Source organism: Siphateles boraxobius, unplaced genomic scaffold (assembly GCF_051911475.1).
Source record: "Siphateles boraxobius isolate OS27281-9 unplaced genomic scaffold, OSU_SipBor_1 66, whole genome shotgun sequence".
Taxonomy (NCBI): Eukaryota; Metazoa; Chordata; class Actinopteri; order Cypriniformes; family Leuciscidae; genus Siphateles; species Siphateles boraxobius.
In genome coordinates, this window is record NW_027509193.1 from 1,339,827 (window position 1) to 1,366,134 (window position 26,308).

Genomic DNA, 26,308 nt, shown 5'->3' on the forward strand with positions numbered 1-26,308 from the left:
CGGAGGATTGCAGCGGGTTTATTCTCCAGTGCACTCTTCACTTTGAAATGCAGAAGGCCATGGAGGAGTACATCACGGAGGCACTTAGTCAGGATTTCATTCGTCCTTCTACATCCCCTGCCGCTTCAAGTTTCTTTTTTGTGGCGAAGAAGGACGGAGGCTTGCGGCCCTGCATAGACTACCGGACTCTTAATTCCCAAACCATAAAGTACAGTTATCCCCTTCCTCTGGTCCCCTCAGCCCTGGAACAACTACGTGGTGCCTGCATCTTTACCAAATTAGATTTACGAAGTGCCTACAATCTAATTCGCATCCGTAAGGGCGACGAATGGAAGACTGCCTTCGTGACGCCCTCAGGGCACTATGAATACCGGGTTATGCCTTATGGACTGTCCAATGCTCCCTCAGTTTTCCAGGGTTATATGAACGAAATCCTCCGAGAATTTCTCCAGCAGTTCGTCATAGTGTATATCGATGGTATCCTGATATACTCCAAGAACCTCACAGAACATCGACACCATGTGAAGCAGATCCTCCAGCGTCTTCGAGAGCAACACCTCTATCTAAAACTAGAGAAATGTGAGTTCCATACTTCTACAGTTCACTTCCTTGGATACATCATTGATCAAAGAGGCATCCAGATGGACCAGAGGAAGGTGGACACAATCCGAACCTGGTCACAACCAACCACCATCAAAGAACTCCAGAGATTCCTAGGATTCGCCAACTTCTACCGCAGGTTTATCCATAATTACAGTCTTCTCAGTTCCCCGCTCACTTCTCTCCTCAAATCCCGGCCCAAGTCTCTGTCCTGGAATCCAGAAGCCACCACCGCCTTCTCCACTCTAAAGGAAGCCTTCATTTCCGCTCCCATTCTAACCCATCCAGATCCAGAATTGCCGTTTACCGTGGAGGTAGATGCTTCTTCCACTGGGGTGGGAGCGGTACTTTCACAGCGACAGGGGAACCCACCTTTACTCCATCCATGTGCCTTCTACTCAAAAAAGCTGTCCCCGGCGGAGCAGAACTATGACATCGGCAACAGGGAGCTCCTCGCCATCAAGCTGGCATTAGAAGAGTGGAGACACTGGCTGGAGGGAGCTAAGCACAAGTTTGAGGTTATCACAGACCATCGAAATTTAGAATACCTCAGAGAAGCTCGTCGCCTCAATCCACGCCAAGCCAGATGGTCCCTCTTCTTCACGAGGTTCGACTTTATAGTTACTTACCGACCTGGATTTAAGAATTCCAAAGCTGATGCTCTTTCGCGTCTCCATCAACCTGATCCTGAACCTTCCAAACCTGAAACCATCCTCCCTCCAGCCATAATAGTCAGTCCGATCCTCTGGGCTTTAGACGAAGATATCCGACTCGCCACCCAAGCCGAACCTGCTCCGCCGGGAGGTCCAGAAGGGTGTATCTACGTCCCCACATCTTGTCGTCTAGCCCTTCTGGACTCTGCTCACACCTCTCCGGGCTCTGGACATCCAGGTAGCCAGCGAACCCTCTCGCTCCTTCGCCAGCGCTACTGGTGGCCGTCTATGGCCCAAGACATCTCCCAATATCTCAAGGGTTGCTCAGTCTGTGCCATCGCCAACACTCCCCGTCGACTACCCGCTGGCAAACTGGTTCCATTACCTATCCCTCGTCGTCCGTGGTCCCATCTGGGAATTGACTTCATGACTGACCTTCCACCCTCAGAGTCCTATACTTGCATCTTCGTCATAATCGACAGATTCTCCAAAGCCTGCAAGTTGATTCCTCTCCGAGGGTTACCCACCGCCTTCGAAGCAGCTGAAGCCCTCTTTCAGAATGTGTTCCGTCATTTCGGTCTTCCTGAGGATATTGTATCCGATCGAGGTCCTAAATTCATCTCTCGAGTCTGGAAAGCCTTCTTCAAGCTCCTTGGAGTCTCCATCAGTTTATCCTCCGGCTATCATCCTCAAACTAACGGCCAGACTGAGCTTAAGATCCAAGAGATCGGGAGGTACTTGAGGTCATACTGCCACCAGAACCAGAACAGCTGGAGCCGGTTCCTTCCCTGGGCGGAATATGCCCAAAATTCACTCCGTCAATCAACAACAGGACTCACGTCATTCCAATGCATCCTAGGATACCAGCCTCCCCTGTTCCCTTGGTCTGGGGAACCGTCTGAGGTTCCAGCTGTTAATCACTGGTTCGAGCAGAGCGAGAGGGTGTGGGACTCAGCTCACGTCCATTTACAACAGGCAGTGCGAAGACATACCACCTAAGCCAACGCCAGAAGATCTGAGACCCCCCGATTCCAACCAGGACAAAAGGTATGGCTGTCTACCAGAGATATCCGTCTTCGCCTGCCCTGTCGTAAGCTGAGTCCCCGCTACATAGGTCCTTTTACAATCCAGAGGCAGCTCAACGATGTCACATACTGGCTCAATCTACCAGCACAGTACCGTATCTCTCCATCTTTTCACGTTTCTTTTTTAAAACCCTACTCTGAACCCTTGTCTCCTCCCCTTGCAGAACCCGATGTACCTCCTCCTCAAGAAGTCGCAACTGATGAGCTCATCTACAGAGGCCAAGCCATCATCAACTCACGACGACGGGGCAATCGTCTGGAGTACCTAGTAGACTGGGAGGGGTATGGCCCAGAAGAGCGTTCATGGGTAGCTCGTGACGACATCCTTGACCCCTCCTTGCTAACCCAGTTTCACCAGGAACATCCCACTCGTCCTGCACCCAGAGGTCGTGGTCGTCCCCGTCGTCGTGGGTTCCGGTCTTCAGGAGCCGACCGTGGAGGAGGGGGTACTGTCACGGAGCCATCCACATCACTCCCGCCCACTTGTTACACCAGATCCCAATCACCTGAATTCTAATCACCGGCACCTGTACATCATGATTACTATCAGTATTTCAGTCTCAGTCTCCTGCACCTCTGTGTCTGGTCTCGTCTTGCGAAGCTACAGACTCATTTCATCTGTTACATCCTACCTGAAGATTCTTACCTGTTGTCCTGTGTATTCCCGTGGTCATCGCTCTGAGTCTCCTGGTCTCCATCGTCCTGTGTCTCCTTAGTCTTCGTGTTCAACAGTACCCTGGTAAAAGACATTGTGTTTCTCATCAGTGAAGTTTTCTTCGTGTCAAGTTTATTCTCTTCGCACTCTGTTATTGCTCTGCACTGTTCACTCAGCATCTCGCTCTCTCTGCACATCAATAAACCTGAATATTACTTACATCTGCCTTATCTGTCTTTCTGTGAGTGTGACAATTATATTTAGATTATTATATTATAATTGCACAGATTTACAGCATGGGCTGGACGAAAAAAAACCCAAGGGCAGATCAGTTCCAACAGTGTTTATTGGACAAAAAGCAAAGTAAAAGGAAACAATATTAAATCAGGCAGCCGAGCCACCGAGGAAAGGGGGAAGAGATGCTTCCATAGTCCAAGGACAGACAAGGGTCAGCAACGGGTAGGCAGTCCAACAAGGCAACAGCGCAAGAGGGCTAGACAAGAGAGTGGTCAAGAGGCAGGCAGGGTCACAACCAGCAAACACAGTCCAAGGAACAGGGCAGAGAATAATCCAGGTACGGGCAAAGCTCCAATAACAGAGGCAAATCCTAAAATGGTTGAGGAAAACTAAGCTGAAGGGCTGGATAGGGCTAGGAGAAACAAAACAAGATCAAATAACTTTACAAGACTAAATATAGCAATATTTGAATGGCTGGAGAATGACAGAAAAAACTGTCAAAACACTCTGGCAGATTGATAATTCTTTTGCTTCATTCACCAATATTATGTCCAAATTTAACCTGCATACTACAGGCTTATTCAGGTATTTTCAACTCCGCGGTTTTGTTAAGGCGAACTTCCCTAGTTTCCCTCAATTACAAGAAAAATCTCTGGTTGAGAACTTATTGTCAGCCCCTACAGGTGGCAGTCGTATATCCTCTGTCTACACCTTGTTACTTTCATCTAGTACGTCCTCTCTCTCCAGCCTAAAGATGACTTGGGAAAATGAGCTGCAAACCAAATCGTCGGAAGAGCTATGGTCTGAGGCCCTTGCTAGAGTTAATTCTACTTCTATATGTGCTCGGCTGAGTCTTCATTACATTGTTGCTGTGGTTCTTTTTCTTTTTTCTTTCTTTTTAGTTATATGTTGGTAGGGAATGTGTAAAAGATAAAAGTGCAGACAATGTTTTCTCTTTTATGCTTGTCTCTTCAATGATTTAATGTACACTTTTCTTTGTCTGTACAATAAAAATTGTTATAAAAAAAAGACTCTGGCAGAGAAGGCATGTGGGACTGAAAATAATCCAAGAAATTTTAAAATGAACTAAGACATGTGTTTTTATTGTTTTCCACCCCCTCTTTCTACCACAAGGACCATTTGGAATTCCTAAAGGTGCTGATAGGGCTCAAGGCCTGTAGGCCAAACTGGGTGGACAACGGGGGTCTATGAATTGTCACACCTTTAGTACGTTGGGGGAAGTTGTAATTATCTGATTGGTCAGTTTGAATGTCTCACATTTGGGTTTTAGTCACATGGTCAGGGAAAGGATAAAAGAGGATTGTAACTGTTGCTCTGTCTCTTTTTTATGTTCTGCCTCTTTGATGCTCGAGGTCCCTTTCTTGGGTCTCTCTCTCTCTCTCTCTCAGGTAACATTTTACATATATGCTGGGTACAATTAAGGATATAAATTATAATCATCTCATATATCTATGTTGTAACTATTTTAAGTGAAACCATAATCATGTTTTGTCATTAAACCTTTTCAATTATAAATAATGTTCTAACTAGTTTTGATTTGGTTTTGACTTTGAAGTGCTACCTATTGCAATACAATATTGTCCCTCTATATAGTAACGCTCTCCCACATATTAAGCTATTGTAACTGTGCTTATTTCCGTTGTTGGTATAAGTAGCAGTGGGTGGTAATAGACAAGAAATGTACAGTTCCCTTTCGAAGGGAACTCAACAATACGTCATCGACGCTATGGGGAACGCCTCAGGCGTGACAGGTGTCTGAAATCACTATCAAATCACGTCAATTATATTGACCGGCGGCAGCCCGTGAATCATTAGCGTGAATGATTAACATGCGACCTGGAAGTAAATAAGGGCGCCTTGCAAACATGACAAATCATCTCATCGTCTTCAGGGACTGTTTGTTTGAAACACTATTCAAAGTATACGGAAAAAGGTAAGAGAAAGATGAAACGCACAGCTAAGGCAGATTGACACCGGCCGACACACACGAGCTGTGCATTTTTTGCTTGGGAGAAGGGCACGCACGGGAGGTTCTCAAGGGAGAAGGTTCTCACCCTCTGTGCGAACTGCGATCGTTTTTCTCTTAAAACGCTCGGCTCTCGTCTGGCCTTCTTCTCGAGTGAAGGGGGCTCAGCGTCTGGTCCTCATGGTGCGGGTCCCGATCGTGCCGAGGCCGAGTGGCGACTTACATCATGGGGCTCCCAGATGGAGCTCGTCGATCGACTCGAGAGGGCTGTAAACCTCTCAGATGATTCGACGGCTGACGAGGGCGAACTGCAGGTCGATGGGGAAGATTACTCACCGACTGTAACTGCAGTTGATGCTCTTCAGGACGCGCAGGAGATGGCTGAGGAGGTTTATGATCAGGTAGATCCTGAACCCCCTCAGCCATCCTGCCCCGTGTATGCAGAGCTGGTTGATGTGATGGAGCGCGCTGCCGACAGGCTGCAGCTGTCTTGGCAGCGCGCTAGAGGAGAGACCACTCGCGGTAGGTTCGACGATCGGTTTCTCCCCGGCCATACACCACCAGCTCAGGTGAGCCTTCCATTCCTTCCTGATCTTCATATGGAGATCGAGAGGGCATGGAAGAACCCATTCTCTGCCCGTATCCAACGTCATCAGCGGGCCAGTTTCGCTGATGTTGAGGGGATCGGAGAGCATGGGTACGTGTCAATGCCGCCCATTGACGAGACGTTCGCGAACTATCTTGTGTCTGGGCAGTCAGCGACACTGAAAGCTCCAACCCTGCCATCCAAACCGCTGAAAACAACTGCTCGTTTGAATGGCAGAGCATACACGGCAGCAGGTCAGGCCAGTGCTGCACTGCACACCATGGCAGTGTTACAGGCGTACCAGGCCAACCTGCTGGGGGATCTCGACCAGGGGGCAGGGATGTCCCCTGAGGCGGTGGCTGAGCTGCGTCGCACCACAGGTCTGGCTCTCCGGGCTACCAAGCAAACCACTGCCCTGATCGGACGGTCGATGGCGGCGATGGTGGCCAAGGAGAGGCATATGTGGTTAAATCTAGCCGACATCAGGGAGAAAGAAAAAGCCTTTCTCCTCGATTCGCCGGTTTCGCCTTCCGAACTCTTCGGCACCTCCGTAGAGGCGGTGGAGGGGGAAGTTCAGGGAGGCGAACGCACGCTCAGCAGCATTCAAAACCTGTATACCGCTGAGATCCGCGTCCGTACCCCGGCAAGCGGGAGGGCCTGGCCCTTCACGGTCTGAGGACCGTAGGCAGGGCCAACGAGCCAGTGTCGCCTCTCGTGCGCCCCCTCTCTCAAGGAGCAGGTCACAGAGAAGGTGTGACTCCCGCAACAGGAGAGATCTGAGGGAGGTTATCCAGCGCAAACGCACGCAGCGTCGGTGATGGATAACCTTCCCGGAGGGTCACGAAATCTGCCCTCTCCTCTCTCCTGACCCCCAGGCGGTCATTACATCAGGCCTGGGGATGGGCATATGATGAGAACTATGTTCTGACGGCCCACCTAGGCTTGGTTAGTGGAAACGCCCCTTTCATGCATGTGAAGTGGCAGATCCCAGGTTCTTAAAAGAACTATCTGGCGGGTCTTTACTTCGCACGCCGCAGATGAGCTGACTGGTCTTTTGAAGAGCATTTTTTGTGATTAAAAAATAAAATGTTTCTCTTTACAGACCGCGTTCCCTGTATAGAGTTATCGGGTCATGTCAAAGTAATAAGGTAAGAGAACTTTATTGGATTATTAAGGCCCTAAAGTTCCCTGTTAGGTGGCCAGAACGGTAACTGTGTTAGCAGGTTAACTGTGTTAAACTAAGAAGTTTTTACTTAAGAGTGTTGACTGACCCTATTGCTTCAGATAGATCTTATGTCCGGCCCACGGGACCGTTTTGACTTCTCTGAGTTTTTCGCCCCTTGAGCTCTGTTTGGGTTTTCAGTAGGCTGAGCGATTCTGCTGCCCTTTGTATGGAATAATACAGACTATATTCTTTAGTGGCTGTGGCTCCTCCGAGCCCTCAGATAGATCTATGCTTGCAGGCTGGCCCTCACCAGGGCCGCCTCTGTAGCTGGCCTAGGCTGTACCTGGGATATTGAGGCGCTCTGCTTAGTTTAGCATTTCTTCCTCTGACTCGTCACTTTGTGAATGTAGGTTTCTAGCATCCCTGTATAACAGCCTCCTCCCGTGGGAGTCGTTAGGCCAATGCCCGCCCCCTTCCCTGCATTCTGGGGCTACTAGAGTAATGCAGCGTGGTGCAGAGGATGGTTTATAAGGACATGGTAGGCCTCAAACAGGCCTCTGTGATATTTATGTCTTTATTGAGCAGGGTTAGGCCGTCTTTCGCTTCACGAAGAATACTGGGTCTCCTGCCCGACCCTGCTGTGCAGTACTGGCCTTCGGATTTAGGCCGCCAGTATAGGCTTCACTCACCTAGCTGAGCTACGGCTCGAGCGCTGAGTTTGCAGGTGGTTGGCTTTCTTTCAAGCCCCACTCCCCTAGGTTGGGCACAGATACATTTCTGTCACCCCTAGAGCCGCTGGCAGGCCCGCACCCTGGTAACCTCATTCCCCTGTGATACAGGGTAGGTCTGAGCACTTCACTCCAAGTTCTGTGTATCCCACCTCTCACCACTATGGCTCGGGTTGAGTACGAAGTAACCCTTCACTTCTTCTTTGGTCGAAGTAGAGCATTGCCCTGAGCAGACGCCCATGCATAGATGGTAGGCTCCTGACTAACTGGGGCCACCATTGAGGCAGAGTGGCGTATGTTGTACTCCCCTTGTTTTAAGGGTGCTAGCTTTCTTGCAGAGTACACTGCTATGGGCAATGTGATTAGGCACCAGGATGCTGTAGGCGCTGTGTGAACAGCTTATCTGCCAACGAAGGCCGCGCCATTGAGTAGTAGGCCTCAGCTGGCCTCCTTGATTGGGCAGCCCCTAAGAGGGCGCTGTAGGCCAGCTCACTTTACGTGGTTGGCCTTAGTGGTTCGGGCAGTTGACTCACTGATGGGTAGTAGGCCTTAAACCGGCCTCCTCGGAGGTGAGTCCCAACATTGTGGGACATACCTATAGCGCTACTGGAAGCCGAATAGTAAATTATGCTTGTGTAGTATGGTTCCCAACAGTGTATGTTAGCAGAATATGACTTGCTATCAGCTAGTAGGCCTGACCATGCCTCCCTGATAGGCGAGTCCCCAGCTGGCTGGCCTTAGCAGGCCACCTTGTACTATCACCCGGACTCAGGGCTCATAGCTGCCAATGGTTATCAGGTAGTAGGCCACTCAGGCCTCCCTGAAGGTGAGCTCCTCACATGCTGTGGTTACCAGGTAGTAGGCCTCACTTGGCCTCCCTGAAGGTGAGCTCCCCACATACTGTGGTTACCAGGTTGTAGGCCTCACCAGGCCTCCCTGAAGGTGAGTTCTCCACATACTGTGGTTATCAGGTTGTAGGCCTCACCCGGCCACCCTGAAGGTGAATTTCCACTTACGTTGGCTATCAGGTAGTAGGCCTCTCTGGGCCTCCCTGAATGTGAGCTCCCAAATGTTGTGGCTGTCGGGTAGTAGGCCTCTCTGGGCCTCCCTGGATGTGAGCTCCCAAATGTTGTGGCTGTCAGGTAGTAGGCCTCACCAGGCCTCCCTGAAGGTGAGTGCCCACATGCTGTGATTATCAGGTAGTAGGCTCCTCCAGGCCTCCTTGAATGAGAACGGTCAGGTAGTAGGCCTCACCAGGCCTCCCTGAGGGTGAGTTTCCCACATGCTGTGGTGATCAGGGTTTAGGCCCTACTGGGTCTCCCTGAATGGGAACGGTCAGGTAGTAGGCCTCACCAGGCCGCCCTGAGGATGAGTTTCCCACTTGCTGTAGTGATCAGGGTTTAGGCCCTACTGGGTCTCCCTGAATGGGAACGGTCAGGTAGTAGGCCTCACCAGGCCTCCTTGAAGGTGAGTTCCCACAGATTGTGGTGATAAGGTAGTAGGCTTCACCAGGCCTCCCTGAGGATGAGTTCCCCACATACTGTGGTTTTCAGGCTGTAGGACTCTCCAGGCCTCCCTGTGAATGGTTCCCTAATGGTGTTGGGTTTATGAAGCTAGTGGCCTCTTGCTATCAGTCTCAGCTAGCCTTAGTAGGCAGCTGCTGAAGGCGAGCTTGCACCCTGGCTCGCTAAAGTGTTCATTCTCTGCTACTGGTTCCCTCGTAGGCCTCTCATGAGGCCTCCCAGTTAGATCAGCCCTTAGGCCTTCACAGGCATCCTTGGTGTTTTGAAACACAGACACTGGGTTGATCCGTGGATCGAGTAGAGAAACTCGCCTCGCTAGCAAGGGTTGGAAAGCACTATGCTGAGTCATACTCTCCGGGATATCCCGTATCTGAGATCCGGGCCGAGTGGTTCACCGATCATCACAGAAACCGGTGCGTGAGATTGTTATACCAGAGCTCACTGTATTATACATGAATGATCCTAAGACGGTGACAGACAAAATTCTCTGTTCAGTGCAAATTAAAACAAATGATGGACATTGTCAACCAGTGGAGTTAAGTGTGGACACGGGCTCATCCGTATCCATACTGCCCGAGAGCATTTAAGTCAAGTCAAGTCAAGTCAAATATATTTATATAGCGCTTTTCACTATACAGATTGTATCAAAGCTGCTTCACAGTATCAATCAAAACAACTTAACAATGTTTGTTTATTACTGGAAAAAAAAGACATCCAAGTTTGGTAGAGCTAATCAATGGTATGATTGGTTAATTAATTTGAATATCCCCAACTGAGCAAGCCAAAGGCAACAGTGGCAAGGAACCGAAAAACTCCATCCAGTGACCTAATGGTGTCCTAACACCCCATCAAATGACCCAATGGAGAAAAAAAAAACCTTGGGAGAACCCAGGCTCAGTCGGGGGCCAGTTCTCCTCTGGCGTTTATGAACTAGAGGCCGAATTTACAGTAACTGTAAGATAAAAATGTACATGAATGCCTGGCTAAATAGATGCGTCTTCAGTCTAGTTTTAAACTGGGAGAGAGAGTCTGAGCTACGAACAATATCAGGAAGGCTATTCCAGAGCTTCGGAGCTATATGTGAAAATGCTCTGCCTCCTTTGGTGGATCTGGATATCCTAGGAATGACCAGAAGCCTCGAATCTAGTGATCTTAAAGAGCGCGATGGATTGTAAGGCGATAGAAGATCCGTTAAATAGACTGGAGCTAAACCATTTAGAGCTTTATAAGTCAAAAGCAATATCTTGTATTTAATACGGAACTTTATAGGTAACCAATGAAGTGATGATAAAATCGGTGTTATATGATCATATTTTCTTGATCTAGTAAGAACTCTAGCGGCTGCATTTTGGACTAACTGTAGCTTGTTTATTGAAGATGCAGGACAACCAGCTAATAAAGCATTACAGTAATCTAGTCTCGAGGTCATGAATGCATGAACTAACTTTTCTGCATCAGAGACTGATAGCATATTACGTAGCTTAGCAATGTTTCTAAGGTGGAAAAAGGCTGTTTTTGTAACATATGAAATATGCTTTTCAAAAGACAGGTTGCGGTCTAGTATAACACCCAGGTCTTTTACTGTAGCGGATAAAGTAACAGGGCATCCTACTATGTTAAAGTCGTGCTGTGAAGGGTTTTGTGGACGGTTTTTAGAACCGATAAGTATTACCTCTGTCTTGTCTGGATTTAATAAAAGAAAATTACGCGTCATCCAATCTTTTATATCATTAACACAATCTGTCAATTTGGATAATTTAGCGTATTCATCTGGCCGTGATGAAATATATATTTGAGTGTCATCAGCATAACAATGGAAACTAATTTCATGTTTCCTTAGAATATTACCAAGTGGTAGCATATATATTGAGAATAATAAAGGGCCTAACACAGATCCCTGCGGCACTCCATAGTTGCCGAAGTTATAATCGATTTTTCTCCATTTAAGTAGACGAAATGGTAGCGGTCAGATAAGTATGACCCGAACCAGCTTAATGCTTGTCCTTGAACACCAGTGTAATTTTGTAGTCGATCTAAGAGTATTGTGTGATCTATAGTATCGAACGCAGCACTAAGATCAAGTAAAACTAGTACTGAGATACAACCTTGGTCCGAAGCTAAAAGTAAATCATTTGTGATTCTAACAAGCGCAGTTTCAGTGCTATGATGTGGCCTGAATCCAGACTGAAACTTTTCATAGATGTCGTTTTCTTGCAAGAAAGAGCCGAGTTGAGCAGACACAACTTTTCGTATATTTTTGACATAAATGGAAGATTCGAAATGGGTCTGTAATTTGCTAGGTTATTTGGATCTAATTGTGGTTTCTTAATAAGAGGTTTTATAACTGCCAGCTTGAACGTTCTTGGAACATGACCTAACGATAAAGATGAGTTAATAATATTGAGAAGAGGCTCTTCCTCTATAGGTAACACTTCTTTCAGTAGTTCAGTTGGTATAGGATCTAATAAACATGTTGTTGTTTTAGATGAAGTGATAAGTTTATTTAACTCTTTTTGTTCTATGGTTGTAAAGCATTGTAATTGTTCTTGCGGGGTGATAATTGCCGCTGAATTATAAGGCGCGAGCAGAGATCGAACGTTTACGATTTTGATTCTGATGCTTTCAATTTTCTCGGTGAAGAAGTTCATGAAATCATTACTACTAAACTGTAACGAGGTATTTTGTTCAGACGACGTCTGTTTATTTGTTAGTCTAGCCACGGTATTAAATAAAAACCTTGGATTATTTCGGTTGTTTTCTATTATTTTGCTGAGGTGCTCCGCCCTGGCCGTTTTAAGGGCCTTTTTATAACGTGACATACTGTCTTTCCACGCGATTCTAAAGACCTCTAAATTATTTTTTTTCCATTTACGCTCTAAATTACGGGTTTCTCTCTTTAAAACATACGTAGTATTATTGTACCATGGTGCTATACTTTTTTCTCTGACCTTTTTTAATCTAATGGGTGCAACAATATCCAATGTTCTAGAGAGAATGGAGCTCATAGTGCTAGTTAGTTCGTCTAGTTCATCTGTTTGTTTGGGTTCAGGCAGCAGCTGAGACAGATCAGATAAGCTATTTCAGAAATGATCTATGGTGGATGGACGAATTGTTCTACCTGGTCGATAACGTGGCGCAGCATGACATATTATAGCAGTGCGTAAACATTTTGCTTCATGCCCCCTCAACCCAGCGACAGTAAAATTGGTTTCTTATTCCAATGAGATTATTTCAGTGCTGGGCTGTTTCTCTACAGACGTCTTCCATGATGGTGGTACAGCAGCGGGCACGTTCTGCATAGTAAAGTCAGGCTCACCTTTGCTGGGAATGGATCTGCTGAAAGCACTTCACTGCCGTATGGAGGATGCGCAAGTGGATTCATACACAAAGTGAAAGTGAAAGAGGGTTTCATTCCTGTTCAGCAAAAACTTAGAAGACTGCCATTGTCAGCCAGGCAAGCGGTTTCAGATTAACTGAAAAACATGTTGGAGCATGACATAATTGAACTGGTGGGTGCATCTCCATGGGTCTCCCCAATTGTTGTGATAGTAGATAGTAGATATTGATTGTACATAGCCACCCCTTGCCCCATATAGAGGAACTGTTGGCAGAACTGCGTGGGGCCATAGACCATAGACCTGGCCTCAGCATATCACAAGGTTCCGTTGCACCCTGAAAGTCGAGATTTAACAGCATTTATTACCCAGGACGGACTGTTCCGTTATAACCGTGTTCCGTATGGACTGGCTTCAGCCATGTCTGCTTTCTAGGAGATGATGATGGTTTTACTGCCAGGATTGCCAGGTGTTCAAGCCTACTTGGATGACCTAATTGTTTACGGCGACACAGAGGATATCCATGACACTCACTTGAAGGTCGTACTTCACTGTCTGATCAAGGCTGCTTTTGCTGGCTTTCTGAAGGAATGTAACATTCAACGTATGAACTCCAGCGTATATTATCCACAGGCCAACGGGGCAGTAGAATGATTTAAAAGAGTATTGAAACAATGCATCCAATCTGCAATTCAGGAAAAGAAGCCCTGGAAGGCAGCTGTGACACAGTTCTTGCATAATGTTCGGGCGACGCCACATGCTACCACAGGGGCTACACCTTTCGAACTCCTGCGTGGCCACAAGATGCATACAAAATTGGATGCCTGTCAGCACGGAAGTGAAGACATATTCTGAGATCAAACACAGCAATGTAAAGACTATACTGATAAGAGCGGAGCTAAGGTACCCAAATTCAAGGTAAAGGACTAGGTAGAAACCTGAGCATGTTCACAAAGGCTCAACAAAGTACACTGCTCCATGTTTGGTGAGAAGAAGAGTTGGTCGAAATACCTTCCTGTTGGAAGATGGGAAGAAATGGAATGCGTCTCGTCTCACTGGAGTTCCAAATGAAGTGTTGATAAGTTTGGGAAAAACACCAGAAGGGAAAGCAAGCTTACAGCCTCATGCTCATGTAAAGCAAAACAAATGACTCCCAGAAGAAGTGTGAGAGTTTTTAAACAACCAGCTTGGTTGAAGGACTTTGTGTTAGAGAAAGGTGCAATGGTGCTGAAATAGTTCATGATTCAAATAGTCAATTGTTGTTTTGGTTGTTTAATTGGATTAGTTTAAACGTTATTAAGGCACTCCTTAAAGAAAGTACCAGGAGTTAATACACCATTAGTTTGCTAACACTACTGGTTTTATATAAAGGGATAAGTTGTTTCTTGAAGTAATTCTTTAATTCTGTATTACTTTGTGTTGGGAATAGAGTATGGTATTGTGCTGTAATGTTCTAAGACAGTACCCTAACTAAAAACGCTTCAAAGGAAAGGGGAAATGTTGCGTCTGCAGAGTTATTGTGTAGCCACTAGATGACAGAGGAGGGGAGGAGGAGTGAAGTGAGAGTAAAAGAGAAAGAGAAGATACACACTCTGTCTGTGCTTGCTTCTTTATTTTATTACAAAACGTATAAACACCACATTTTCGGAACTCGTAATTACGATGTTTTTGACTCCACTAGGGCACATAAACACAGCAGTAAAGTGACTCTCATTGACCAGGAATAAGGAAGCTGCTTCACAGACACTCCTGTTTTACTAACGTCACACAAACACAAAAGCAGGAAACCATTTCAACTCCTCAGTTCAGGGAAACAGAAACTGAAGTATTGTTGATCTGTTGTGTGTTTGCGTCTCTGTATTCATGCGGTAAAATGGCAGAAGACAGAATTTCAGTGGATCAGAATGAGTTCATGTGTCCAGTGTGTTTGGATCTCCTGAAGGATCCAGTGACTCTCCACTGTGGACACAGTTACTGTAAGATCTGTATTACAGACTGCTGGGATCAGGAGGATGAGAAGAGAGTCTACAGCTGCCCTCAGTGCAGACAGACCTTCAGTCCAAGACCCGCTTTAGCTAAAAACACCATTCTGGCTGAACTGGTGGAGAAACTGAAGAAGACTAAACTTCCTGCTGACTGTTACGCTGGATCTGGAGATGTGGAGTGTGACGTCTGTACTGGAAGAAAATACAAAGCCGTCAAGTCCTGTCTGGTGTGTCAGGAATCTTACTGTCAAACTCATTTTGACCGTCATGAGGAATTTCACTCTCGCAAACCACACAAAGTGATTGATGCCACTGGACGACTGCAGGACATGATCTGCCGTAAACATGATAAAGAGCTAGAAATGTTCTGTATTACTGATCAACAGTGCATTTGTGTAATGTGTAAAGAGTATGAACATAAAAACCACAACACTGTATCAACTGCAGCACAGAGGACAGAGACACAGGTATGAACTGAGAGGGATTGATCATGCAGAAATGAAAGTGTCTTCATTTACTCACTCATTTACTCATGTTGTTCCAAACCAGTTTGACTGAGTTTCTTATGTGGAATGTAAAAGATGATATTTTGAAAAATGTCTCATATTTTAGTCTATACATTGAAAGTCAGTGAGTTTCAAAAGTTTCGAGCTCCAAAAAAGAGAAAAAACATAAAAGTAATCAAAACAACTAGTGGTTAAAAAAAGAAGTACGCTTGAGTGTATTGACATGCACTTGTAGTGTACTTCAAATTAAAAGTATATATTAAAAAAAACTGCACTTGCAGATAATATAATATTAAATTAAATGAAAGGCCACTTAAGTGCACTGAAAGAGTGTCAATTTTCATAGCAGTCTCATAAGTACACTTTATAAAGTACACTTTTGATAATATAAAAATAAAAGTTTTACTTAAGTTTTATTTTAGAGCACATTTTAATAATATTTAATATTTCAATTTAACTCAATGGAATTATTAAATTACATTGGTTACTTAAATACTATTTAAGTGGGTCAATATGTCACTCTTAAGTTCAGCTAATTAATTTAAATTTAAACTATAATACATTTTTTAAATAGCATTTAACATGCAATTACGTGTCTGAAAACATTACGTTCAGTTCACACTTATTTCAGTTATATTAGTATATTATTTCGAAAATAAGTACACTTTTTAAAAATATTTTATAAGGGTCAAAGTTTGATTCACAAATGAAATCGAGTCATTGAACGTGGAGCTCAAATCAGATATGATGACATCAAAAACATCAAATTTCACTGGTGTTTGTGTCATGACATCATGATGTTTAGTGATGTGACTGTGACGTGCAAGAACCAATGAGGTTTGATGTTATTGTCATGTCACCATATTTTATTTGGCCTCTGTAAACCGCTGAGACATTCTTCAGAATATCTTCTGTTGTGTCTCACAATAGAGAGAAAGTCATACAGGTTTGGAACAACATGAGGGAGAGTAAATTATGACAGAATTAAAACTTAAGGGTGAAGTATTCATATAAAACTGGGCACTGATGAAATAATGTTGACATTTCAGTTGTCATTTGCTGTCATTGGTTTGTCCTCCAGAAACAGCTGAAGGAGACACAGATGAAGATCCGTCAGAGAATCCAGCAGAGACAGAAAGATCTTCAGCATCTGAGAGAGGCTGTGAAGTCTCATAAGGTGAGTCTGGAGAAGAAGAGAAGTTTGAGACGTCTCAGTTTGGACTCTGTCAGTCCTGCTAAAGCAAATGTGTGATTGTGATGTGTGTGTAACAGCGCTCTGCACAGACAGCAGTGGAGGACAGTGAGAAGATCTTCACTGAGATCATCCGCTCCATTGAGAGAAGCCGCTCTGAGGTCACACAGCGGATCAGAGATCAGGAAAAGACTGCAGTGAGTCGAGCTGAAGGACGACTGGAGCGACTGGAGCAGGAGATCAATGATCTGAGGAGGAGAGACGCTGAGCTGGAGCAGCTTTCACACACACAAGATCACATCCAGTTCCTGCAGGTAACAGAGATCTAGGAGAACAGGATCATAGTGGACTTGAGCAAGATCCAGCTATGACAGAGAAACATTTCATGAGAGCAGAATGAGCCGTTGACTGAGATGTTGTCAGGAATTCAGTCAGATTCAGTCGAGTGTTGTGTTATCATATAATCATCAGTCAGACGCTCATCTGATCATCTTCTGTTTAAAGAGATGCACTTACAAAGCCCTGGGACATTTACTATTAAATATTTACTCATTTTTCCTTCTGGTTTCTTTTGTCTTGATGAAATCAGTGAACTTGATGATATCCATAATCAGACAACTAGATTTTTCATCCTTTTTTTAATTAAATATTTTATTTCTACTAAAATATTTTTAGTAATTGGCACCAATTTTGGGTCAGGTGATCTTCAAAGTTGATAATATTGATTTTTATTTCCATAACTGTTTACCTGTAACACATTGATGAATTTGTTCACAAAGTCTCCAGACAGGAAGTGAGGCTGTATATTAGCAATGCTTATAAAACCAAACAAAACCTGACCTTGAGATCCTTAAGAGTCCTTGTGAAGTTTCAGTGTCACTAACAGCCAAACGTTACATATGATAGTCAATCTACTCGTAGCCTTTGAGCTGCTTTTCCTCAAATCTTCTCAACATGCAGATGTTTTATCATCCAACACTTTAAGTAGACTTTTTAAACATTGCACTTTGTAATAATGTCAAATTAAAGGTTTTAATTTGTACATTTGAAATCATTTTTTTTATAATCGTTTTTTCAAGCTTTAAAGAAGTGCACTTATTTTTGATGTGTTAACTAACATACTAAAGCACATGTAAAGTACTTGATTATAATTAAAACTCCAGTGTGCTATTCAATTATAACATTATATTTAAAATTAAACAAACAATTTTCAATAGAAATTACATTGAGTATATTTTAGTTTATCATAAATGTGTGTCAGTTCATTCAGCAGTGACTTTAACCATATTTCAAAGACAATAGAACTAATTATGAAATTACATATACAGATACTTAATTAAGTTGGTCAAAAAGCTCTCTAAAAATATTAGCTAATTGCATTTAATATAAATTTAGACTAAACAACATTAATTTAATTAAAATAATTATTTTATTAAAAACATAATTGAACAATAATTAAGTGTCTAAAAAGAATTACATTTGATCTGCTCTTAAGTTTACTAGAGTTTGTAGCATTAAATGCTGAATATGAGAAGAATGGCTGATTGTGTGAAAGTGCTGGATTGAAGCGAGTCACTGAAGAGAAGTCAAGTCTACAAGAGCCGCACAGATCTGATATAGTGCAGGTTATTGGCTGAAGTTTGGAGATGATGAGTTTTGATTTCTGTTTTCTGTAGAGTTTCCAGTCTCTCTCAGCACCTCCTGAATCTACAGACGAACCCGGCGTTCCCTTCGCTTCTCTCTCCTCTTTTGATGGCATGAGAGAATCTGTCCGTCAGCTGAGAGACAAACTGGAGGATTTCTGCAAAGAGGAGATCAAGAAGATCTCAGACGGAGGTAAAGTCCTGCGCCTCGTTTATACAGACGTGTGGAGAAAGATCCTAAATCTGAACGTACAACCATTTCTGAAATATTACTATGATCTATAAAACGTCCATTTGCAGGAAAAAATGCTTAAATGCATCACAGTTTATAAATCACAGTTCAGCTTAAATTCAAATGCAATGTGAACAAGTGCATCAAATCCACAGAACAGCCCTAAATATCCCTTGTGTATTCATGACGTAGGATGATATTCATGGAGTTTAGGATCAATCCGATGTGTGTGTTTTACAAATGAAGCCCCTGGAGATTATTCATCTCTCTCAGAAATCAGTCCATCATCTAATATCATACAGCATTATATTAGAAATGTGTCAGAAATGAATGTATTTTATCTTGTCATTTTTTTTCACACTGTTCATGTCTGTTTATTTCCACAGTCACATTCCCCAACATGAATCCCAAGACCAGGAACGACTTCCTACAATGTGAGTCACTAGAAAACAAGCAGAAAACCTCACTGAATGTGTTCATTTTTTTCCCGTAGAACGAGAAATAAATCATGATAGAAGAGTTTTATAATTGATCATGTAAATGAGGATTTGCTCAGGATGTTTGGTCATCTGTACTGAGACACTGATGATACATTGAACATTGATTCATGATCAGATTCATTAAAAGATCAGACAGATTCATAATTCCTGTTTCTGATGTGTTTTCTCTCCATCAGATTCCCATCAGCTGACTCTGGACCTGAACACAGTGAATAAACGCCTCCGTCTCTCTGAGAGGAACAGAGTGATTACTTACACAAAGCAGCCGTATCCTGATCATCCAGACAGATTTGATTATTATCCTCAGGTGTTGTGTAGAGAGAGTGTGCGTGGACGCTGTTACTGGGAGATTGAGTGGACTGGGAGTCGTGTGTGTATATCAGTGTCATATAAGAGCATCAGCAGGAAGGGACAGGGTTATCAGTGTATGTTTGGATGTAATGATCAGTCCTGGAGTTTGGACTGCTCTTCCTCCAGTTACACATTCAGACACAATAACACACACACTTCTCACCCTGTAAAGTCCATCAGCAGAAGAATGGGAGTGTGTGTGGATCACAGTGCAGGAACTCTGTCCTTCTACAGCGTCTCTGACACAATGAGCCTCATCCACACAGTCCAGACCACATTCACTCAGCGGCTCTATCCTGGGTTTACTGTTTATTCTGGATCATCAGTGAAACTGTGTTGATGTTTCAGAAGAGATATAGAGAGATTTTACCCATAATACTTTGAGCTGCACAATAAATCAGTAACAGTGAGATACAGAGACTTTTATTTCCTCTTCATTACATTAAGACTGATGAACTTCACTGAAATTATACAGAATAAATGTGTGTAAGAAATCCTCATAGAGACAGTAAGAACAGTGTGTGTGCTTTTCTCAAACTCTGTTTGATGAAAATCTCATTTATTTGTTTTTTTTTCAGAGCTTTCATTGTCTCAAGGCACACTATACATACTAAACATATACATAAACATATAGGCTATTCATAATTTTATTATAAACAGTTAACAGTGTGTGTGTGTGTGATAATTAAAAAATGATGAATCATTCACAATTCATATTTTCGAATAAACTGAATCAAAACAAGCTCTGCTAGTTACAGTTTTTTTCGATTGCTAAACAACATTGAGCACAACTGGAGTTACATGTGCAAAACTCTAACTACAGTCTGCACTACCAACAGTCACCTGAGCTAAACAGTTCACATCACCTGCAAAACTCACTCCAAGCAACACAACTCTTAACACATGCTCAACACAGGCTCAGTGCAGCCAAACACTACACAACCCTCACTGAGATAACACACACTGTCACTCAGAACACACTGAGAGTAAAAACACTAGCATCAAACACCAATACAGAAAATACAAAATTTTCATCTTTACAGTTTGAACAATTTCAGTGACTTCATACAAAGTAATATTTTCTTCAAAGAAAAGAGTGACATTCTTTGTCATGATTTATTTAAATTTTTAGAACATAATAATTATTTAAGGTAAATGAAAATTAGCAGTTTGCTTCAATAGTCTGTAGTAATTTACGGAATTACAGTAATGAGGGGGAAAAAGGTAGAAACTAAAAGTACATACTGTAATTCGAACAAATAACAAACAAGACCTGCTTAACCTTTCAGCTGAAATTGCAATCAGCAGTGTTTGAAAGGCACAAGGCTGAAATCTATTCTGTTTTGAATGTGTGGTTCACAGTTTTGACAGCAGTGTGTTAGCATTTGAACAAAGTGCTGTAAATCCACAGTGTTGTGCAGGTTGTGGTTAAAGTCATTGGATAAATGTGTAGAGTTTTGAAAACTGTGTTCAAGCAATGAAAAACGAACTAGAGTTTGGTCCACATGAACTGGTGCTGTGCAGACTGTAGTTAGAGTTTTGCACATGTAGCTCCAGTTGTGCTCACTGTCGTTTAGCAATCGAAAAAAACTGTAAAGGGTTAGTTCACCCAAAAATATTTTTCTTACACGAACGCATCGCTTCAGAAGGCCTTTATTAACCCACCAGAGCAGTGTGGAGCACTTTATGATGGAGAGATGCACTTTTATGATGGAGAGATGCACTTTTATGATGGAGAGATGCACTTTTATGATGGAGAGATGCACTTTTATGATGGAGAGATGCACTTTATGATGGAGAGATGCACTTTTATGATGGAGAGATGCACTTTTATGATGGAGAGGTGCACTTATGATGGAGAGATGCACTTTTATGATGAATAGATGCACTTTTATGATGGAGAGATGCACTTTTATGATGGAGAGATGCACTTTTATGATGGATAGATGCACTTTTATAATGGAGAGATGCACTTTTATAATGGAGAGATGCACTTGTATGATGAGAGATGCACTTGTATGATGGAGAGATGCACTTTTATGATGATAGATGCACTTTTATGATGGAGAGGTGCACTTATGATGGAGAGGTGCACTTTTATGATGATGGATGCACTTTTATGATGGAGAGGTGCACTTATGATGGAGAGATGCACTTTTATGATGGATAGATGCACTTTTATAATGGAGAGATGCACTTTTATAATGGAGAGATGCACTTGTATGATGGAGAGATGCACTTTTATGATGATAGATGCACTTTTATGATGGAGAGGTGCACTTATGATGGAGAGATGCACTTTTATGATGGAGAGATGCACTTTTATGATGGAGAGAAGCACTTTTATAATGGAGAGAGATGCACTTTTATGATGGATAGATGCACTTTTATGATGGAGAGATGCACTTTTATAATGGAGAGATGCACTTTATGATGGAGAGATGCACTTTTATAATGGAGAGAGGTGCACTTTTATGATGGAGAGATGCACTTTTATGATGGAGAGATGCACTTTTATGATGGAGAGATGCACTTGTATGATGGAGAGATGCACTTTTATGATGAATAGATGCACTTTTATGATGGAGAGATGCACTTTTATGATGGAGAGATGCACTTTTATGATGGAGAGATGCACTTGTATGATGGAGAGATGCACTTTTATGATGGAGAGATGCACTTTTTATGATGGAGAGATGCACTTTTATGATGGAGAGATGCACTTTTATGATGGAGAGATGCACTTTCATGATGGATAGATGCACTTTTAAGATGGAGAGATGCACTTTTATGATGGAGAAATGCACTTGTATGATTTGAGAGATGCACTTTTATGATGGAGAGATGCACTTTATGATGGAGAGATGCACTTTTATGAAAGAAGAATGTCATATACACTAGGATGACTTGAGGGTGAGTAAATCATGGAGATGGGTCTGTCTGCGACTGCAAGAGAGGGGTGTAACCGGAAGTTGTCCAAATCACACAGAACCACACGATATGTCAAACTCAAAGCGAGCTGTTGTCGGTAAGATGGCAGCTCGTATAGAGACAGCGGTAAGAATATTTTCCAGAGAGAACCGCTTAAATAAGTCATATTGCCGCTTTTTACATTGCAGCAAGAGCAGAGCAAAGTGTTTGAGCTCGACAATCCACAGATGCCAGCAACACAACTCAGTAGTAGATCGCCCTGGAGTGATCACTTGCCATTATTAAAATGTGAATGCATGGGTAAGATGTCACTTAACAGTATGTTCACACCGCCGCCGACTTGAGCTTCCAAAGCTTAATTTTCAATGGAAGCTGGCTTCTCTCAGCTGCAAGGAGCGTAAAATCACGCAGCGTCGCGTTTTGGGCATTTTGAGCGTCAATCAGAAAGTTGAAAGTAGCTCAACTTTATGGTAATGAGCTATGACGTGGTTCAGCGGCAAGCAGCGGCAAAACCCCAGCAATCAATCGGAATATAGACGTCCTCTGCGCTGGCTGATTCCAGAGAAACATACGATGTAAACTTTCGTTCCTATCAAAACATTAGTTCAGAGAAAATGAAGGAGAAGCTAATAATCGCCGTTGCTGGGTTTCTTATTTATGATATGACGTTGTTTGCTTATAGGGACCAGTTACAAAAGAACGAGGCATGGGATAAAATAGCTGGGATAGTTTACATTTTTGTTCTTAAAGTTGAACTTATTTTAACTTGAATGACGCATTTTTTAAAATGCTGTGACTTGCACGAGATGCAGCAAAAGACACAAAGCTCGAGCACATAGTCTAGCACGTTTACATAGTTAAATAGAAAAGCAGTGAAGTGGAATGCAAAAAGACCAATCTCATTTGACATTTCATGTTGTGACACTTCTCTTCTCCGTGCTACGTCAGAGTGACCAAAGCGTCAACAAGCTTCACCGTACTTTTTGACAAGCGTCCTTCGCTCAAGTCGGCAGCGGTGCCAAGGTACAGTAATAGATGTAAATGCATAGATGTCGCCTAATTTATTGTTTTCCATACCAGTTTACGACTGTTTCCTCATTGATTTTTGTGCAGCTGTGATGCTTTATGTGACAATTCCTCATTTGTCCTTTATCTGTCCATGTTTGGGCTTAAGTTATTTTCAAGTCCAGGCTCTAGTGCTAATATTATTTGAATCATCATAATATAATAATTACTTCTTCAATAGACTAATGCTTTGGTTTAGACAATAAGTGTTTCTTTTAATTTCACATTGTTCTTGCTGTGGTGGCACACCACTACTAAAATTAATATGGAGGAAACACTGCTACCAGAAAATGTCATATTAAAAAAATAAAAAGCGGAACATGTTTTACATATTCTTTCGTCATTTGTGTGGTAAACCGGAACACATTTTCAGAGGAGCATTGAAGGATCTACAGTGCTCCGTATCCAATCTCCTGTTGCATTCAATGCAATTCTCTTTACAAAGACTGTGAAACCTACAGGGATTATATCCTTTCTGAGAACTGATTTCCTATTGGATGTAATGTTGCAGCAGTAGCCCAGAAAAGACAATATTAGTGCCAGAACATATTAGAATGGGTTTGCATAAACCCTCATTGGGTTGCCTTTCAATTAAAATATTTTGTTATGGGTGTGTTTGTTGTTAATTTGTCTCAAAAGTATCATAAGATGTGTTTGTCAGCAGTGCATTTAGCTATTCATTAGTGCTGTTGATATCAGTCAAAAATTTTAATCATCAGCAAATCAGGCATACAATAAGACATCAAAAGATGTTTACAATTATTTATAAAAAAAAAATTTTTAATAAAGCCCAATTCCAAAAGGAGATATAGGCTATTAGTGCTTGCTCCACGCTTTAGTTGAGGTGGGACAAATAATTGATAAAAAAGCTAGGGTGACCAGATGTCCCGAAAAATTCGGGACAGTCCCGAAATCTAAACTGTTGTCCCGAATCCCGAACACGGCCCTAATTGTCCTGAAAATTATAGGAAAGCAAAATCTTGAGTAGTTATTAGTTATGATAAAACATTAAAAACTGTCCGTGGAGGTTGAGTCGTCCTGCAGCCAGCCCCCGCCAACTGCTCATTGGCTGCAGCATCTTTTTTGTTTCGTTTTTTGAAGTTCTACAAAGATACCGTAGGCGCAAATTTAGATATGCATTGATTGTCACAGTGTTTGTTTATGTTCCCTGGTGTCCACTAGAGGTCCTCTTCCACCACGGTGTCCTTCACTCAGACTACATTTCCCAGCATTCTGTTTGTCACTCATTGATTATTGCACTCAGCTGTTTCCCGTCACCTTGTTAGTGTCTGTGTATATATACCCTGTCTGTTTCAGTGTTTGTCACAGAGTCCTTGTATGCTGTCCCCACACTTCTGTTATTTGTATCTCACTGGTTCTCGTTTGTATCTTACGTATTGGATTTTTGACCCTTGCCTGGACTGGTGTTGTGAGTACGGATTACCCAATAAATATATACTGCTTTTGGATCTTACGTTTCCTGTGTGTGTGTGTCGTGACAGAAGGACTCCGTCACAATGTCAAGATCCAGCAGTACGGGGTTCCGTGTTCCCTCTCTGGCTACTGGGAGGAAGGGAGCAGTATCGAGCGGGAGTCCTCAAGTCAGAGAGGCGGAGCCTCGCATGAACATTTTTCAATGTTTTGCATTGTGGCCCCGTCAGACTGAGGAAGCCGGGGCGGCAAAGTCTCCAGCGCCCCCTTCCGTCGGACCCGGAGAGTCTTTTGAGGGAACCCGTCTGGCCAGGTTTCCCGGAACCCTTGGAGGCGGCAGGGGAGGAGGTGGTCGAGATGGACCCCAACACCATTCTCTGTTTTTCAACCCTGGACCTTTGATGTCCAGCCCAGGGCTTCCCTCGCCGCCGGTCTCGTCCAGCCCAGAGTCGGCACTTTGCCATCAAAAGCGGCGGAGGAGGAAAACTTCCTGCCTCCCCAACGTCCTGGAGGCTGTCCCCGTGCTGTCATCCCGGAGGTCGTTCCCGTGCGGTTTGCTGTCATCTCGGAGGTCGTCCCCGTGCAGTATGCTGTCATCTCGGAGGTCGTCCCCTTGCAGTATGCTGTCATCTCGGAGGTCGTCCCCGTGCAGTATGCTGTCCTCTTGGAGGTCGTCCCCGTGCAGTATGCTGTGATCTCGGAGGTCGTCTCCGTGCAGTATGCTGGCATCTCGGAGGTCGTCCCTGTGCAGTATGCTGGCGTCCCGGTGGTCGTCCCCGCACAGACCGCTGTGGTTCCGGAGGTTGTCCTCGTGCAGTCCGCTGTCATCCCAGAGATCGTCCCGGAGATACCGATCATCAGTCCCGCCCACGGCAAGGAGGGCTGTCTTCCTCTTTTATGCTGTAGCAGTACTGCATGCTTGGAGGAGACACGTCACATCTGCCGATACAGAGACTGTTCATGTCACGTCTGCCGATCCAGAGACTGTTCACATCACGTCTGCCGATCCAGAGACTGTTCACATCACGTCTGCCGATCCAGAGACATTTCACGTCACGTCTGCCAATCCAGAGACTGTTCACGTCACGTCTGCCGATTCAGTGTCTCCGGACAAGATGGCCGCCGCCGACCTAAGGTGTGTGTCAGTTCCTGAGCTGGTGTCTTTTGCTGTTCCTGAGCCGGTGTCTGTTGCTGTTCTTGAGCCGGGGACTGTTGCTGTTCCTGAGCCGGTGTCTGTTGCTGTTCCTGAGCCGGGTTCTGTTCCTGTGCCGTGGCCGCCCGAAGGGTGGTCTCTGCCGTGGCCGTCCGAGTGGTCGTCTTCGCCCTAGTCGTCTCCGCCATGGCCGACCGAAGGACCTGCCCCATCCCGGCCGCCTGCACATGTCAAAGTGTTGGCTTATGTTCTCTGGTGTCCACTAGAGGTCCTCTTCCACCACGGTGTCCTTCACTCAGACTACATTTCCCAGCAATCTGTTTGTCACTCATTGATTATTGCACTCAGCTGTTTCCCGTCACCTTGTTAGTGTCTGTGTATATGTACCCTGTCTGTTTCAGTGTTTGTCACGGAGTCCTTGTATGCTGTCCCCACACTTCTGTTATTTGTATCTGCCTGGTTCTCGTTTGTATCTTACGTATTGAATTTTTGACCCTTGCCTGGACTGTTGTTGTGAGTACGGATTACCCTATAAATGTATACTGCTTTTGGATCTTACGTTTCCTGTGTGTGTGTGTCGTGACATTGATAAGCTCATTTTCATTGATTGATTTGTTTCGTTGACATGGCTGGTGAACCAAAACCCTATCCTGGCTCCGCCCTCCTACGTACTTCTGCTCATTTTTCATTTTCCTTCAGTACTACGTCTGGGATTGTGCTGTAGTCTTTGGTTTTCTTCGGTCAATTTTTTCCTTGGGAGAGGGA

The 26,308-nt window shown here is 43.8% G+C and overlaps 1 protein-coding gene across 1 annotated transcript; it reads left to right on the forward strand.

Annotated features, from left to right (window-relative positions):
* Positions 1-14,299: 14,299 nt before the first annotated feature.
* LOC143721312 (tripartite motif-containing protein 16-like) lies at positions 14,300-19,705 on the forward strand. Its single transcript, XM_077211589.1, has 6 exons — positions 14,300-15,006; positions 16,127-16,222; positions 16,318-16,551; positions 17,914-18,073; positions 18,499-18,546; positions 18,789-19,705. The coding sequence occupies exons 1-6, from the start codon at positions 14,428-14,430 to the stop codon at positions 19,301-19,303; spliced, it is 1,632 nt and encodes a 543-aa protein (XP_077067704.1). The 5' UTR covers positions 14,300-14,427; the 3' UTR covers positions 19,304-19,705.
* The last annotated feature ends 6,603 nt before the right edge of the window (positions 19,706-26,308 follow it).